This window comes from Anomaloglossus baeobatrachus, chromosome 8 (genome assembly GCF_048569485.1).
Source record: "Anomaloglossus baeobatrachus isolate aAnoBae1 chromosome 8, aAnoBae1.hap1, whole genome shotgun sequence".
Lineage (NCBI taxonomy): Eukaryota > Metazoa > Chordata > Amphibia > Anura > Aromobatidae > Anomaloglossus > Anomaloglossus baeobatrachus.
The window spans coordinates 63,053,644-63,071,858 of NC_134360.1; the positions used below are offsets into that span (position 1 = coordinate 63,053,644).

The following is an 18,215-nucleotide window of genomic DNA, read 5'->3' on the forward strand; positions in this document are numbered from 1 at the left end:
AGGTGCGACTGGTAGATTCTAGGACCGCATTGATAGCGTAAGACGCAAACGCCGACATCTGCGTGGTAAGGTGCGCCACTTGCGGCACTGCTGGATGTATGATAGCATCCACTTTTGCTAAGCCAGCTGAAATAGCCTGGAGTGCCCATACGGCTGCGAATGCCGGAGCAAACGACGCGCCGATAGCTTCATAGACAGATTTTAACCAAAGGTCCATCTGTCTGTCATTGGCATCTTTAAGTGAAGCGCCATCCTCCACTGCAACTATAGACCTAGCTGCGAGTTTGGAAATCGGGGGGTCTACCTTTGGACACTGTGTCCAGCGCTTGACCACCTCAGGGGGGAAAGGGAAACGCGTATCTTTAGATCGTTTAGAGAAACGCCTTTCTGGGTGAGCGTCGTGCTTCTGGATTGATTCTCTGAAGTCAGCGTGATCCAACAAAGCACTCAATTTGCGCTTGGGATAAAGAAAACGAAACTTCTCCTGCTCTGCAGCTGCCTCTTCTGCTGAAGGGGCTGGGGGAGAAATATCTAACAGCCTATTGATGGCTGAGATAAGGTCGTTTACCATGGCATCCCCATCAGGGGTATCCAGGTTGAGAGGGATTCCAGGAATGGATTCCTGATCACTCTCATCAGACACATCACAGGGAGACTGATTGCGCTGAGACCCTGAGCAGTGTGATGACGTCGAGGGTCTTTCCCAGCGAGCTCGCTTCGGGTGGCTGGGGCTATCATCTGAGTCATAATCCTCGGCCTGTGAAGCCGGGGACCCCCCTGTGGGCTGGATTAAATCCAAGTGAGGGGGACCTGAGGACAGAGGCCTCGCCGTGTCCAAAGACTGAGCCCCATGCATAGATTGCAAGGTTTCAAGGATTTTTGCCATAGACACAGACATATTATCCGCAAAAACTGCAAAGTCTGTCCCTGTCACCGGGGCAGAACTTACAAGCGTCTCAGCCTGGGTCACTACCCCTCCTGACTCCGGCTGGCGAAGCAGCACCGGGTCGGAGCATTGCACACAATGGGAGCCTGCTGGTAGATTAGCCCCACATGCAGCACACGCAGCACACACAGCCCTGGCCTTGGCAGCCTTGCGTTTTGAGGATGGCATGTTGCTGCTTCCACAGAGTGATCTGGGAGATGCAGCCAGAAGCGACCTCACAGTGCAAGAAATACAATATTTATATATCTGTACAGTACACCGATACACCGTGAGGCACTAGAGGGACCAGCACAGACAAATCGCTTACCGCCCGCTTAAAAAGCGGGTGTGTGGTCGCCAGATAGCCCCTAGTCCAGGTCTCCCAGAGCCTTGCGTCCTTCCTCCAGCCAGACTGCATGTAATGGCTGCCGGCGTCTGAGAGAGAAGGGGGGCGGGCCCTGGGCGTTCCTGGCCAAGAGCGGGAAGCCTGCTTCCCTCTGTGCCTAGTGTGAGGGCTGGAGCATGTAAATCAGGCTCCAGCCCTCGTCGCTGCTAGCGAACAGCGTCTCTCCCCTACCCTGAATGACATGGTGGGGGCGGGAACGAATCGGAGCTGCCGGCGTCCTAGGCCCAAAAAGCCGGGGACTCAATTTATAACCGCCGCCGCCGTAAAAGCGCGGACGGCGGATCCCCGGCGCACCACAAGTCACAGCAGCGCCGCCCGGTCCAGAGGGGGTCGGTGCTGCGTTCCCATACACAAAAAATCCCCCAGTAATCTGTAGGGACACTAACTCCAACGTTGCGGTCCCCGGCGCACTACAACACCCAGCCAGCCCGGAGTGTGTCTGTGCCTGCCGGGGACACAGAGTACCTGTATGATGCAGGGCCTGTCCCTGATCGTACTCCTGCTCCGTCTCCAACAGGTTCTAATGGGTCTGTGGATGGAGCCCGGCGTCAGAGCTGAGAGGCCGGCAGGATCCCACTTCCACAGAGCCCTACAAGGGGATGTGGAAGGAAAACAGCATGTCAGGCTCCAGCCCTGTACCAGCAATAGGTACCTCAACCTTACAACACCATCCAGGGGTGAGAAGGGAGCATGCTGGGGACACTATATGTGTCCTCTTTTCTTCCATCCGAAATAGTCAGCAGCTACTGCTGACTAAAATCTGTGGAGCTATGCATGGAATGTCTGACCTCCTTCGCACACAAAGCTAAAACTGGAGAACCCGTGATACCACGGGGGGGTATAGCCAGAGGGGGAGGGGCCTTGCACTTTTGATGTAGTGCTTTGTGTGGCCTCCAGAGGGCAGTAGCTATACCCCAATCGTCTGGGTCTCCCAATAGAGCGCTGAAGAAAACTGCAAAGTCTGTCCCTGACACCGGGGCAGGACTTACAAGCGTCTCAGCCTGGGTCACTACCTCTCCGGACTCCGGCTGGCGAAGCAGCACCGGATCTGAGCATTGCACACAATGGGGGTCATTGGAGCCTGCTGGTAGAGCAGCCCCACATGCAGCACACGCAGTGCACACAGCCCTAGCCTTGGCAGCTTTGCGTCTTGTGGATGACATGCTGCTGCTTCCTCAGAGCGATCTGGGGTATTCAGCCAGGAAGCGACCTCACAGTGCAAGAAATCAATAAATATCTATGTCCAGTGACACAGTACACTAATACACAGTAAGGCACTAGAGGGGCCAGCTGAAAAGCCGCTTACCGCCCGCTTAAGCGCGGGTGTGTGGTCTCCCAAAGCCCCTCAGTCTAGGTCTCCCAGAGCCTTGCGTCCTTCCTCCAGCCAGACTGCATGTAATGGCTGCCGGCGTCCTGAGAGAGGAAGGGGGGCGGGCCCTGGGCGTTCCTGACTAAGAGCGGGAAGCCTGCTTCCCTCTGTGCCTAGTGAGAGGGCTGGAGCATGTAAATCAGGCTCCAGCCCTCGTCGCTGCCGTGAAACAGCGTCTCTCCCCTACCCTGATTGACAGGGTGGGGGCGGGAACGATCGGAGCTGCCGGCGTCCTAGGCCCAAAAGCCGGGGACTAGAGTTATAAACGCCGCCGCCGTAAAAGCGCGGTCGGCGTATCCCCGGCGCACCACAAGTCACAGCAGCGCCGCCCGGTCCAGTGAGGGTCGGCGCTGCGTTCCCAGAACACAAAGTCCCCCAGATAACTGTAGGAACACCAGCTCAATGTACGGTCCCCGGCGCACTACAACACCCAGCCAGCCCGGAGTGTGTCTGTGCCTGCCGGGGACACAGAGTACCTGTATGATGCAGGGCCCTGTCCCTGATCGTACCCCTGCTCCGTCTCCATCAGGTTCTAATGGGTCTGTGGATGGAGCCCGGCGTCAGAGCTGAGAGGCCGGCAGGATCCCACTTCCACAGAGCCCTACAAGGGGATGTGGAAGGAAAACAGCATGTGAGGCTCCAGCCCTGTACCAGCAATAGGTACCTCAACCTTACAACACCATCCAGGGGTGAGAAGGGAGCATGCTGGGGGCACTATATGTGCCCTCTTTTCTTCCATCCGAAATAGTCAGCAGCTGCTGCTGACTAAAATCTGTGGAGCTATGCATGGAATGTCTGACCTCCTTCGCACACAAAGCTAAAACTGGAGTACCCGTGATACCACGGGGGGGGTATAGCCAGAAGGGGAGGGGCCTTGCACTTTTGGTGTAGTGCTTTGTGTGGCCTCCGGAGGGCAGTAGCTATACCCCAATCGTCTGGGTCTCCCAATAGAGCGCTGAAGAAATGATCCTCTCCTATCGCAAAACGTAACCAACGCTGATGTGACACTGCGATTGGCACATGTAGATAGGCATCTCTGATGTCGATGGACGCCAGGAACTCCCCTTGGGTCATAGAGGCAATGACTGATCGCAGAGACTCCATGCGAAAATGCCGCACCCGGACATGCTTGTTGAGAAGCTTGAGATCCAGGATGGGCCGGAAGGTACAGTCCTTTTTTGGAACTAGGAAGAGATTTGAGTAAAAACCTCTGAACCGTTCCTGAGCGGGAACTGGGACAATCAATCACTCAGTTTGCCTGCAAGGACGCCACGGCTTGCGAGAAGGCGGCGGCCTTGGAGCAGGGGGGAGTTGAGAGAAAAAAAATCTGTTTGGAGGGCTGGAAGAGAATTCTATCCTGTAGCCGTGAGATATGATGTCTCTCACCCACTGATCGGAGACTTGCTTTAACCAAGCGTCGCCAAAGTGGGAGAGCCTGCCACCGACTAAGGACATGGCTGGAGCGGGCCGAGAGTCATGAGGAAGCTGCCTTAGTGGCAGAACCTCCTGCGGTCTTCTGCGGACGCGCTTTTGGGCGCCAGTTGGATTTCTGATCCTTGGCTGAGTTAGCGGACGAGGCGGAAGGCTTAGAGGATGACCAGTTGGAGGAACGAAAGGAACGAAACCTCGATTGATTCCTACCCTGGGCGGGTTTCCTGGTCTTGGTTTGTGGCTTGGAAGTACTCTTCCCGCCAGTAGCTTCTTTAATGATTTCATCCAGCTGTTCACCAAACAGCCGTGAACCAGCAAAAGGGAGCCCAGCAAGAAACTTCTTGGAAGAAGCATCTGCCTTCCACTCTCGAAGCCACAAAATCCTGCGGATAACAAGAGAATTAGCTGAAGCCACCGCAGTGCGGTGAGCAGCCTCTAGCATGGCAGACATGGCATAGGATGAAAAAGCTGAAGCCTGAGCAGTTAAGGTAACCATCTCAGGCATAGATTCCTTGGTGAGGGAATGCATCTCCTCTAGAGAAGCAGAGATGGCTTTGAGAGCCCACACTGCTGCAAAAGTCGGGGAAAACGCAGCCCCCGCAGCTTCGTACACAGATTTGGCCAGAAGGTCAATCTGACGGTCAGTTGAATCCTTAAGTGAGGTGCAGTCAGCCACCGACACAACGGTCCGGGCTGATACCCTAGACACCGGAGGGTCTACCTTTGGGGAGTGAGACAACTCCTTGACCACCTCAGGTGGAAATGGAAACCGGTCATCAGAACCACGCTTTGGAAAGCGTTTGTCAGGGCAGGCCCTGGGCTTGGTCACAGCGGTCTGAAAACTGGAGTGGTTAAAGAACACACTCTTCACACTCTTAGGCGAGGTAAACTGATGTTTTTCTGCCAAAGAGAGTTGCTCCTCTGACACTGGCGGATTGAGATCCAGCACAGAATTAATAGAAGCAATCAAATCACTAAGATCTGAGTCACCCTCAGAGAAATCAATGGGATACATAGCCTCCGAACCCCCAGTGAGGGCATCCTCCTCATCTTGAGAGTCAGCTCTTGAATCAGAGCCGTGGGATGGGGAGGGGGAGGAAACCCTGCGCCTTCTCTTAGAAGGACGGGGTCTGGGATCAGATGATGAATCCTCCGTGAGCTCTGATGGACGGAGGTCAGAGGATAGGAGTCCTCTGTCAAGAGTATTAGAGGCACCCTGTGAGGGGGGCTGATGCATATTCATCAAAGTCCTGGACAAAAGCCCCATGGACTCAGCAAATGACTGGGATATGGACCTAGAAAAGGACTCTACCCAGGCCGGGGGTTCAATCACAGGTGCAGCAGCAGCCTGAGAGACCACTGGGGGTGAGACTCCAGGCTGTGGCACCGCCAAGTTAGAGCAACCATCACAGTGTGGATAAATGCTCGGCTCAGGCAGCAGGAGCTTACATGCAGTGCATGCAGAATAAAGCTTTGGAGCCTTGCTCCTTGTGTGAGACATGCAGCTGGAGTGGGGGCTTTGCAGAGAATGAACCCCAGGGAGAATATACAGAGGTCCACAACCGGAGACCGGCTGTGGCTTACCAGACCGCTGAGCGCGGTGTTGTGTGCCCTCCAGATCCCGAAGCCCGGTCCCCCAGTCGCAGCACCTCAGCAGAGATGCAGAATGCAGGATGTCCCAGAGCAGAGTGAACTCTGCCTGAGAAGAGGGCGTTCCTATAAAAGAGCGGGAACTGGAGGGCTATAGAGACCTGCAGGGAAGGAGGGACGCCCCAGCAATGGGGAGTGTCCCTCCCCTGTGTAGAACGGCCGCCGGGAGGAGCCGAACCTGTCCCTCTGCATGAGTGACATGCGAGGGCAGGAAAATGAAACTAGGCCTCCGGCGAAGCCGGGGCCTAAATTTAAGCGGCGAGGCCGACAAGCAGGCACCATCGGCGCGGTTCTCAGGCAAAAGCTAGAGAACCCGCCGGAAAAGTTAAAACAATCACATACAGCATACTCTCCCCTTACAATAAAGAACCAGGACCCCCAACATAAACGTCTCAGGTACTTAGCTGCTGAGACGCAGGGCCATGTCCCTGGGGATGAGTGCTCCGGTCCAACAGAATCCTCAAGGGGCTGTGGATGGAGACCGGACTCCTGCCAGGCATGGAGACCGTGCTGGCTCCCACTTCAAGCCAGAGCCCAGAAGGGATGGTGAAGGAGCGCGGCATGTAAGGCTGCAGTCTTGTAAATCAACCTTAACAACACCGCCGACACAGTGGGGTGAGAAGGGACATGCCGGGAGTCCAGACATGGACCCGCTTTTCTTCAAACTCTTTCCAAAAGTCAAACAAACAATCAGATGAGAATGCATGTGTGGATGTATGCCTCCTGACACAAAGCAATAAAACTGGCTAGGACTGGCTACCAGGGGGTGTATAAGCTCAGAGGGAGGAGCTACACTTTTAATGGTCTGGGTCTCCCAAAAGGAACGAAAAAAGAAAAAAACAATAAACGTTTATACTCACCTTTCCTCGCTCCATGCAGCATTGCTCCTCCCAGTCTGTGGCGGCAGCAGCACCGCTTACCTGTGTGGAGCCATCACCGGTCACTTCCGTGCAGCGTCACTCGTCCTCCAGTCTGTGGCGGCAGCAGCACCGCTTACCAGCATGGAGCCATCACCGGTCACTTCCCTGCAGCACGCGATCTCCTCCCGTCTGCCGGTCAGCTGACTTGCGTGACTAGTGGCGCATAGTGATGACGTCATCGCTGTGCTCACTGCTTTCTACACAGATCAGCTGACTGGCAGACTGGAGGAGATCGTGGTGCTGCACGGAAGTGTCCGGTGAGTATGCCGTACTTATTCACTGCACCCCGCGCTGATGATGATGCATGGGGGGCAGTGAATACAGCCGCACATGATCACTCCAGGCTGTAGTTGCCAGGGGTGATCACGGCCGGCTGTTAAAATTATGTGCGCACCCCCCGCCCATCACCCCGCCCACCTGTCAGTGACGGCTTCAGCGCTGAGAGATGGGCGGGAGGATGGGCGTGCATATGAAATGAGCGGGCCCACGTAGTCACGGCAGGCGCTGCTACAGCCTGCTCATGCCCCCGATGGCCCGCTCCACCGCATCACCCTCGTTCCTGGCCGCAGCCCTATAGTCAGACCATAAGATGCACCCCCAACTTTCCCCCAACATTTGGGGGGAAAAAAGTGTGTCTTATGGTCCGAAAAATACGGTAGATGTTTCTTACCTGATGTGTGCACAGATTTAGGGGACAATCCATCAAGACTGGGGCTGCGCACCCTCGCATTAAGCCAGTCTTGCTGGAAGAGCCATTCTACTTAATGAATTTGGTGACCCCTTTGAGTGTCATGTGCGCCCTGCCGGAAATGCAACTCCAGTCGGGAACTCCAACAGTTGCCATTTAATGACAACCCTGCGTGGTGCAAATATTTTGCTACTTTTCAAAGCTTTCACATCAGTTTTCTGCAGTAAACGCTTTGATGAATCAGCCCCTTAAAGGGAACCTGTCAGGTGCAATATGAACCCAGAACCAAGAGCAGTTCTGGGTGTATATTGCAGATCCCTGCCTAGCCGTCCCTGTATAACTGTAACTAGCATAGGTAAAGGGCTTTAGAAAAATTATTTGTAAAGATCTTTTATTGTATGCTAATGAGGCCAGGGACTAGTCCCAAGGGCATTGCTTCCCTGGCTGGTCGGCCCCCTTAACATGCATGTATGCCCCTGTGGGTGTGCCAACATGCTAATGAATGTGCAGCATCAGAGAATGATCTCACTCACCTCTCCACTGCCACTGCCACTGCCGCCCGACGCAGGATTTTGGTTCAGTGCGCATGACCCCGGACTTTCAGTCACGTGCACTACTTCAGTTTGAAGCCGTGAGGCATATACCCGGCTTCATAGTGCGCATGACCCAAACTCCGGGGTCCTGCGCACTGAGGCGAAATCCAGCATCGAGCGGTGATGGCAGCGGAGAGGTGAGTGAGATCATCTCTGACACTGCACCGATATCTATGACACTGCGCATTCATTAGCATGTTAGTACGCCCACAGGGGTGTACTAACATGCTAATGGAGCCGACTAGCAAGGGAAGCAACGCTCTTGTGACTAGTCCCTGCGCTCATTAGCATAAAATAAAAGATCTTTAGAAATACTTTTACTAAAGATCTCTTTATCTATGCCACTAGATACAGGAACCCTTAGTCCGGTGTCACACTAGCGATTGCCGCGCGAGTCTTGCGTTTTATCACCTGTCACGGCCGTGCACACTCCTCATAGGAGCGGGTCGGCTGCATAGAGATGCATGCAACCGACCCGCTCCTGTGAGCGGAGTGAGTCCGTGCCGGGTTATGAACTGTGAAACTCGCACGAGGCAATCGCAAATGTGACACCAGCCTTAAGCAAGGATTAGCAATATGCACCCAGAACTGCTCGTGGTACTGGGTGGATATTGGATGTAACAGGTTCCCTTTAAAGGAGTTGTCCTCTACTAGGACGACCCCTTCCGATTACTCACCTCCCGTAGCGATACCATTGCAGTGGTGTTAATGTGGGGTTGTGATGTCACGAGAGGCCTTTATCCACAACCCTTCTGATTCCAGACTATACTCACCTCCCGTATCGGTGCCGTTCCAGCGGTGACCAAGCTAGAGATGCCGGGGCTCACGTGGGGTTGTGACATCACATGAGCCCCACATCCAATCAGTGCCCTCTTTCATCTCCACACCTTCGGACCAAACAAGTTAATCAACAGGAAGTGAGTGCGGTGGCTGTGCTCACTTCCTGACGATTATTTGGTCCGAAGGTGTGGAGATGAAAGCGGGCACTGATTGGATGTGGGGCTCATTTGATGTCACAACCCCACGTGAGTCCCGGCATCGCTAGTTTGGACACCGCTGGAACGGCACCGATACGGGAGGTGAGTATAGTCTGGAATCAGAAGGGTTGTCCTAGTAGTGGGCAACCTCTTTAAAGTTCTGAAAAAATCCTTAAACCTCACAACTGTCCAGTCCATTGGCTGTAATCTCGATCTTACGAGTTCTCATCCACAATATAGGAATGAATATGGCAATTAGAAGGCAAAACAGTAACAAGATTAGGACGCAGCTCTTCCCGTGTCGGCGCCTTCTTACCTGCTGTTTATCGCAGAGCTGTAGGATCTTATCCACACTATCCATAACGTCGTCATCATCATTCTGGAAAGCACTCCTCATGAAGACGGTGACAGGCGGGTTATCAGGAGACACCACGAGGCTGGGACTGTCAATTATCTTGATTTGTTCGTCGATTTTCACATCTTGCATTATCCTGAAGGCAAAATGAGTAAATCTGTAGTGTCCGTGTGCAAAGAAGGGAATTTTGTTTACTTACCGTAAATTCCTTTTCTTCTAGCTCCAATTGGGAGACCCAGACAATTGGGTGTATAGCTATTGCCTCTGGAGGCCACACAAAGTATTACACTTAAAAGTGTAAGGCCCCTCCCCTTCTGGCTATACACCCCCAGTGGGATCACTGGCTCACCAGTTTTAGTGCCAAAGCAAGAAGGAGGAAAGCCAATAACTGGTTTAAAGACCAATTCAATCCGAGGAAACATCGGAGAACTGAACCATACCACATGAACAACATGTGTACCCGAAAAAACAGAAAAACCCCGAGAAAACAGGGCGGGTGCTGGGTCTCCCAATTGGAGCTAGAAGAAAAGGAATTTACGGTAAGTAAACAAAATTCCCTTCTTCTTTGTCGCTCCATTGGGAGACCCAGACAATTGGGATGTCCAAAAGCAATCCCTGGGTGGGTAAAAGAATACCTCATGATAGGGCCGTCAAACGGCCCTCTCCTACAGGTGGCCAACCGCCGCCTGAATGACTTATCTACCTAGGCTGGCTCTGCCGAAGCGTAGGTATGCATCTGATAATGCTTGGTAAAAGTAAGTAGACTCGACCAGGTGGGTGCCTGACACACCTGCTGAGCCGTAGCCTGGTGCCGTAATGCCCAGGATGCACCCACGGCTCTGGTAGAATGGGCCTTCGGCCTTGAGAGAACCAGAAGCCCAGTAGAACTGTAGGTTTCAAGAATTGGTTCCTCGAGCCCCCGAGCAAGGGTGGATCTGGAAGCTTGCGACTGTTTACGCCGACCAGCGACAAGGACAAAGAGTGCATCCGGGTGGCGCAGGAGCGCCATGCGGGAAGTAGAACCTGAGTGCTCTCACCAGAACCAACAGATGCAAATCTTTCTGAAATTGATGGACTGGACGAGGACACAAAGAAGGTGAGGTGATATCCTGATTGATATGAAAATGGGATACCACCTTAGGGAGAAATTCCGGAACCGGACGCAGAACTACCCTGTCCTGGTGAAGGACCAGGAAGGGAGTTTGTATGAGAGCGTTGCTAGCTCGGAAACTCTCCTAAGAGACGAGACCGTTACTAGAAGGCCACTTCCCGTGAAAAACGGGAAGGGAGACATCCTTCAAAGGCTCGAAAGGCGGCATCTGGAGAGCAATTAGAACCTTGTTCAGATCTCAGGGCTCTAACGGCCGCTTGTACGGAGTGCTGAGAAGACAAACTCCCCGTAGGAACGTGCGTACCTGAGGAAGTCGTCGTTTCTGAAAAAATACAGATAGCGCTGAGAGTTGTCCCTAAAGGGAACTGAGCGACAACCCATTTTCCTACCTAGATTGCAGGAAGGAAGGAAACATAGACGATGCAACCGGCCAGGGAGAAACACCCTGCGCCGAGCACCGAGATAAGAACATCTTCCACGTCCTGTGGTCAATCTTGGCGGACGTTGGAATGCTAGCCTGTCTCATGGTGGCAACCACGTCCTGAGGTAACCCTGACGACACTAGGTTCCAGGACTCAATGCCACACCATCCGGTTGAGGGCCGTAGAATTCAAATGGAAGAATGGCCCTTGAGACAGCCAGTCTGATTGGTCTGGTAGTGCCCCCGGTTAGCCTACCGTGAGGCACCACAGAACCGAGTACCACAACATCCTCGGCCAATTTGTAGCGACGAGGATGGCGCGGCCGCAGTCGGTCTTGATCTAGCGCAGTACTCTGGGCAACAATGCCAGAGGTGGCACCTAAGGTAGCTGGAACTGCGACCAATGCTGAACTAAGGCGTTTGCCGCCAGAGCTCGATGATTGTGAAACCGTGCCATGAAGCTGGCACATTGTTGTTGTGCCGTGACGCCATTAGATCGACGTCCGGCCTCTGTCAGCGGCGCCAGATCTCCTGAAACCCGTCCGGGTGAGGAGACCATACTCTTTCGGCCACACCTCAGCGACTTAGGAAGTCAACTTCCTAGTTTCCACACTTGGGATGTGAATTGTGGATATGGTGGATGCCGTGTCTTCCACCCACATCAGAACCTGCCGGACTTCCTGGAAGGCTTGCCGGTTGCGCGTTCTTCCTTGGTGGTTGATGTATGCCACCGCTGTGGAGCTGTCCGACTGAAGTCGGATATGCTTGCTTTCCAGCCGCTGTTGGAAGGATTGTAGGGCAAGATACACTGCTCTGTGTTCAAGAACATTGATCTGAAGAGTGGACTCTTGCTGAGTCCACGTACCCTGAGCGCTGTAGTGGAGAAAAACTGCTCCCCACCCTGATAGACTCGCGTCTGTCGTAACTATCGCCCAGGACGGGGATAGGAAGGACCTTCTTTTTGACCAAGAGGTGAGAAGAAGCCACCACCGTAGAGATTCCTTGGCCGCCTGAGAAGAACGACGACTCTGTTGAGGGACGTCGACTCCTCGTCCCATTGGCGGAGAATGTCCCATTGTAGTGGACGCAGTAAAACTGCGCGAAAGGAACTGCCTCCATTGCTACCATCTTACGTAGGAAGTGCATGAGGCGTGTCAATGTGTGCGACTGGTTCTTAAAGAAGAGCTTGCAGCCCGTAGTGAATGCTGTTTGTCTAGCGGCAGCTTCACTATCGCTGAGAGAGTAAGAAACTCTATGCCTAGACATGTTATCGATAGGGTCGGGGTCGGATCTGACTCTAAAAAGTTGATGATCCACCCAAAACTCTAGAGAGTCTCCAGCGCAACGTTCGGGCAGTGTTGGCATGTTTCCTAAGAGAGTGCCTTGACAAGTAGATCGTCTAAATACGGGACCACAGAGTGACCCTGAGAGTGCAGGACTGTGACTACTGCTGCCCTGACCTTGGCGAAGACCAGTTGGACTGTCGCTAGCCGGAAGGTAGAGCTACGAACAGAGGGTGTTCGTCTCCTATAACGAAGCGTAGAAACGCTAGTGCTCTGGATCAATCGGCACGTGTGGATAAGCATCCTTGATGCCTAATGATGCTAGGAAATATCCTTGGGACCTTGAGGCGATGACATGGCGGAGGGATTCCATCCGGAACCGCCTGGTGTCCACGAGCTTGCTGAGCATTTTTAGATCCAGAACGGGACGGAACGGCCCGTTGTTATAGGTACCGCAAAGAATTTGGGGTAAAAACCGTGACCTTGTTCCTGAAGAGGAACGGGGGTCATCACTCTTTCTGCCTATAGAGTGCACCCTGTTTGCAGAAGAGCAGCGGCCCGGCCGGGAGGTGGAGAAATTCTGAAGAATCGAGTTGGAGGACGAGAAGTGAGCTCTATCCTGTACTCGTGAGACAGAATGTCTCACACTCAATGGTCATTGACCTATGGCAGCTAAATATCGCCAAGGCGGGAGAGCCTGCTACCGACCGAGGCCGCAAGTCATGAGGAAGCCGCCTTGGAAGCGGGTTTTCCGACTGTCGCTTTTTTGGGCGAGACTGAGCCCGCTAAAATCTTAGCTCCTCTGATCCTTTTGAGTCCACCTTGGACGAGGAAAAATGGGACCTGCCCGAGCCTCGAAAAGGCCGAAAACCCCGACTGCCTCTTGCTCTGTTGGGGTTTGTTGTGTCCGGGCTGAGGAAAGGATGAATCCTTACCCCTGGACTGTTTGATGGTTACATCCAACGCTCACCAAACAGTCGGTCAGCAGAAAAAAGCAACTGGTTAGGCAACCTTTTTTGGAAGCAGAATCTGCCTCTATTCACTTAACGAGCAGACCAGGCTCTGCTTAAAAACACGGAGTAGCGGAGGCTACCGCCGCACGGTTCGCAGAGTCCAGGACAACCTGAATCGCGTAAGAAACAAATGCAGACATTTGAGAGGTTAAGGATGCCACCTGCGGCACAGATGTACGTGTAACCGTGTCAATCTGTGTAAGACAAGCTGAAATAGCTTGGAGTGCCCCAAGGGAGAGAATGCCGGAGCCAACGGTGCGCCGACAGCCTCATAGATGGCTTTCGACCAGAGATCCATCTGTCTGTCAGTGGCATCTTTGAGTTTGCAGTTCCATCTCCCACTGCAACTATGGATCTAGCTACAAGCCTGGAGATTGGAGGATGCCGCTCGGGACATTGGGTCCAGTCCTTGACCAAGTCAGGGGACAGGGATAGCGTGTATCCTAAGCCGTTTGGAGAAGCGCATATCTGGATAAGCGTGGTGTTCCTGGACTGCCTCTCTGAAGGCAGAGTGGTCCAGAAAAATACGTAAAGCTGACTCCTCCACTGGAGGAGTTGTGAGAAATAACCCACATTCTATAGATGGACGCTATAAGATTATTTACTATGGCGTCACAATCAGGTTTATCCAGATTGAGAGCGGTCTCAGGATCAGAATCCTGAGCCGCTACTTCCGCCTCATTACACAGCGAGTCCTTCTGTTAGGACCCTGATGAAACCGAGGCCGCTCATAGCGAGCCCACTTAGGCTGTCTGGGACTGACGTCCGTGCAGAGCCGTGACTCTGGGATGCGTGTGACATTCCCGGAGCTGTTAGTTATTCACACTGAGGGGGGCCATGGATCAATGATTCAACAGTGCCCATATTGTGAGAGACATGTCCGGACTGCTAGGCTTCTAGTATCATAGCCATAGTCTCAGAAAAACTGTCAGTAAATACTGCAGACACCGTCCTCATCCCCTGGCCATTAGTGCATACAATGGGAGTCTATGTACCTGCCGGCCGTATAGCCGTACATGCTGTACCAGCTGTATAGAAAAACATGTGGTTCTGCACCTTTGTTTTACACAGAGAATATGCTGATAACTCCTCCGCATAATCCAGGAGGGTATATACAACGTGCGACCAAACAGTGCAATGTATATAGTACAAGCATATCTATAAGTGCACTTCTGCACTAGTGGGGTTAGCACCACAGGTGCTGCTTAACGCCTGTTACAGCGATTGTGTGACTATCAGAATGCCAGGGTCTTCCACACTTGTCTCTGTATCGTACAGAAACTGACACTAATGGCTGCCGGTGTCCTTGTAGAGAAGGAAGCCGTGGGCGTGCCTGAGAAAGTGCGGGAATCCGGACTCACAGTGCACACAGTGAGAGGGGTGGAGTATGCAAAACATACTCCAGCTCTCAGCTCTGCTCAATGCAGCGTCACGCCCCTACCCTGACTGTCAGGGCTGTGGGCGGTAACGAAGGGAGACTAGGCCCAGAAGCCGGGGACTCGAGTTAACAGCGCGGCCGCCGTAAAAGCGCGGGCCGCGCTGAAGTCCCCGGCGCACCACAAGTGCCAGCCGCGCCGCAGTTCCAGCGGCCGGCGCGACCGCCCTAGAAGTGGCCAGCGTCCCGCCCCTCTTCTGACTGGCAGGTCTGGGGGCGGGAACGAACTAAAGCAGGCCGCAAAAGCCGGGGACTCGAGTTATCAGCGCGGCCGCCGTAAAAGCGCGGGCCGCGCTGAAGTCCCCGGCGCACTACAAGTGCCAGCCGCGCCGCTGTTCCAGCGGCCGGCGCGCCCGAGTCCTAGACGTGGGCAGCGTCCCGCCCCTCTCCTGACTGGCAGGTCTGGGGGCGGGAACGAACGGAAGCAGGCCGCAAAAGCCGGGGACTGTAGTTATCAGCGCGGCCACCGTAAAAGCGCAGGCCGCGCTGAAGTCCCCGGCGCACTACAAGTGCCAGCCGTGCCGCAGTCCCAGCGGCCGGCGCGGCCGAGTCCCATAAGTGTGCCTGCTTCAGCTAAGCTGAATGAGGCTATGGCACAGGCGCCGCAGCGCTGATGTCCCCCGGCGCACTACAACACCCAGCATGCTGCGGTGTGAGCGCCAAATGCACGGGGACACAGAGTACCTTGAGGAAGCAGGGCCATGTCCCTGATGTACTCCGCTCCATCCAGCATCTTCTCCAGGGGCTGTAGATGGAGCACGGTCTCAGTGCCTGGAGACCGGTAAATCCCACTTCACCCAGAGCCCTGTAAAAAGGGATGGGGAAGGAATCAGCATGTGGGCTCCTGCCGCCGTACCCGCAATGGGTACCTCAACCTTACAAACACCTCCGACATACAGTGGGGTGAGAAGGGAGCATGCTGGGGACACTATATGTGTCCTCTTTTCTTCCATCCGACATAGTCAGCAGCTGCTGCTGACTAAAAAGTGGAGCTATGCGTGGATGTGTTGCCTCCTTCGCACAAAGCACAAAACTGGTGAGCCAGTGATCCCACTGGGGGTGTATAGCCAGAAGGGGAGGGGCCTTACACTTTTAAGTGTAATACTTTGTGTGGCCTCCAGAGGCAATAGCTATACACCCAATTGTCTGGGTCTCCCAATGGAGCGACAAAGAAAGAGCAAATCAAAGCACAGGAATCCCACGACAATCAGAGTTGGATTGAACGGACGCTCCATGGGGATGTCAGCTCCAGTCACTCATCATATATATCGGGAAATAGTGCCTGTGGCAGTAACCAGTGATTTCCCAAACCCGTGCCAGTCTGGTTCTTCAACTACAACACCCAGCATGTCGGACGTTGTAGCTTTACAATAGATAGAAATCCACAGAGTTAAAGGGACGGCTTCCCGCAAGGCTCTTACCTGGTTGTTCCTCTTAAAGCCCCCACATTGCAGACTTTATACGTCTTCAATGTGTTAATTAAACTGCTCTTTCCTACATTTGAAAAGCCTAAAAAAAAAAAAAAGAAAATAGTTTGTGTTTGTTTGGAAAATTGACAAATATCAACAAATTTGACAAGACGAGGCGTAAGGAGATCAGAGTTGGATCTGAGTCATCAGAAACATCAGACTTAAGAGTTTTCCTCATGTCTCCACCTATACAGCGGCCATGTATATATATGTCACCGACATCTGTATCACATAACCGGATTATAGCTACCCAGCAAAATATTGGGAATTTATTTGACCCTAGTACAGAAACCTTTTATGTGATACCGCGCGCTCTTACCTATTAAGCCGACTTTCATCGTTTCGGTTCCCGAGGGGCGCAGATCGTGAAGGATCTTTAGTAGGGTCGCAGCTCCGTAGGACACAGTCCCTTTAGAAATGTCGATACAATTCGGATTCGTCTTCTTTCCAACAACTGGCTTCACCATGATAATAAAACGAAACAGATATCAGTCTTCAGCAGTTTACAAAATCTATGAGATTAAAGATCCGTTCCAATAAGCGCTGATTTCAGAGTTGGATCTTGTGACATCAAAGAGTCAGAACAGACGGATCATCACACAGCACGTACAATGGCGATATCACCCATGACACTGCGGGCCGATGCTAGTGAGGACATGGAGTTTCTGCTTCTAAAATAAAATCCTCAGGTCAGGGCCTTGGCTGCCTTAGAAGCAGTTAATGCACCAAACCCTTGAAAAACTCAAGTATGCTAGGGGATTGCAATAACTCAAGTCTATGGTCTCCGTTATTTGTCAATCTGTTGCTTTAAAAAAAAAAAAGAGGCTAGTCACTTACTTTCCAAGTGTTATAAATGCCATAAGCTAGTGGTTAAAGATACCAAAAATGATGTGCCAGTCCTTTGTGGCCAATACGAAAAACTGGCACATGGCTTATTGCTTCCAAAGCCAATACTAAGGACCAGGGGGGCATTACAGGTGGAAGAGCGGCGATTCCGGAAGCTAAATAGGAAAGGGTTCTTTACAGTTAGAGCAGACTGTCGAATGCCCTACCACAAGAGGTAGTAATGGCAGACAAACGGCTGGATGATTTCCTTAGTACACACAGCATTGTTGGTTATAGATGATTTAGCAATGAAAATGTATAATTGGTGGAGGAAGATTGAACTTGATGGACCTATGTCATGCAGGGCTTCCTGCAAGGCACATAAAAAAGACCCCCATAGTGGTTGCTGTGTCCAGTTTTAAAACTGATGGTGGTCTTATATTTTATCCATTTAACGGCCTCTTAGTCTACATCCTTTAAAATCTGCACAGTATATGGGCAAATGCTTCCGCGCCCGTGAGGAAGAGGACACAGATAAAACCTCATCCAGACCTCTAAGTCACGTACGTTGTTTTCTTTTTTTAATTGAAGTCTATGGGGCTGTTCATATGTTTTGTGGATTTTTGCAGACCGAAAAAATAAAAAAAAAAAATAAAAAAAAAAAAAAAAGACTTTTTTTTATACCAGATATGGATGAAAACGACCCATACAAGTCTATGGGTCTGTGACAATCATGTCCCGCACACGGATGGAATGACTATACATATATATGGGCGGCACGGTGGCTCAGTGGTTAGCACTGCAGTCTTGCAGCGCTGGGGTCCTGGGTTCAAATCCCAACAAGGACACTATCTGCAAGGAGTTTGTATGCTTTCCCCGTCTTTGCTTGGGTTTCCTCCCACACTCCAAAGACATACAGATAGGGATTCTAGATTGTGAGCCCCAATGGGGACAGTATTGCCAATGTATGTAAAGCGCTGTGGAATTAATAGCGCTATATAAATGAATACAATTATTATTATTATTATTATATATGTGCTGTCCATAAGCAACACTGTAATGGATCAGAGTAGCTTTGCGACTTAGGCCACTCTCACACATCCGGCTTTTCGCTGGTTTGCCGGATACGGCGCACGCCAGTACAGTGTATACAGTACAATGGCAGCGCCGCAAACTTTCGGGTCACATGCTCCAGTCACATGACCAGCACTTGTCGCACTGCCATTGTACTGTATACACTGTACCGGCGTGCGCCGTATCCGGCAAACCGGCGAAAAGTCGGATGTGTGACAGCGGCCTTAGTTTGTCATCAGTGAAAATCACTAAGGAATCGATAATGGTAAA

The 18,215-nt window shown here is 52.4% G+C and overlaps 1 protein-coding gene and 2 non-coding genes across 3 annotated transcripts in view; all 3 read right to left on the minus strand.

Annotated features, from left to right (window-relative positions):
* The window catches only part of GNL3 (G protein nucleolar 3), a 94,523-nt gene that overhangs the window by 44,582 nt on the left and 31,726 nt on the right, over positions 1-18,215 (minus strand). Inside the window, exons 8-10 of the mRNA XM_075321736.1 lie at positions 16,366-16,504; positions 15,999-16,086; positions 9,276-9,450 (exon numbers count right to left, since the gene is read on the minus strand). Coding sequence (XP_075177851.1) covers positions 9,276-9,450; positions 15,999-16,086; positions 16,366-16,504 — 402 coding nt within the window. The remainder of the gene's footprint in view (positions 1-9,275; positions 9,451-15,998; positions 16,087-16,365; positions 16,505-18,215) is intronic.
* LOC142250226 (small nucleolar RNA SNORD69) lies at positions 15,775-15,852 on the minus strand. The gene has a single exon (XR_012725159.1). It is a non-coding gene; the product is annotated as a small nucleolar RNA SNORD69 (small nucleolar RNA).
* Positions 16,160-16,229, minus strand: LOC142250224 (small nucleolar RNA SNORD19). The gene has a single exon (XR_012725157.1). It is a non-coding gene; the product is annotated as a small nucleolar RNA SNORD19 (small nucleolar RNA).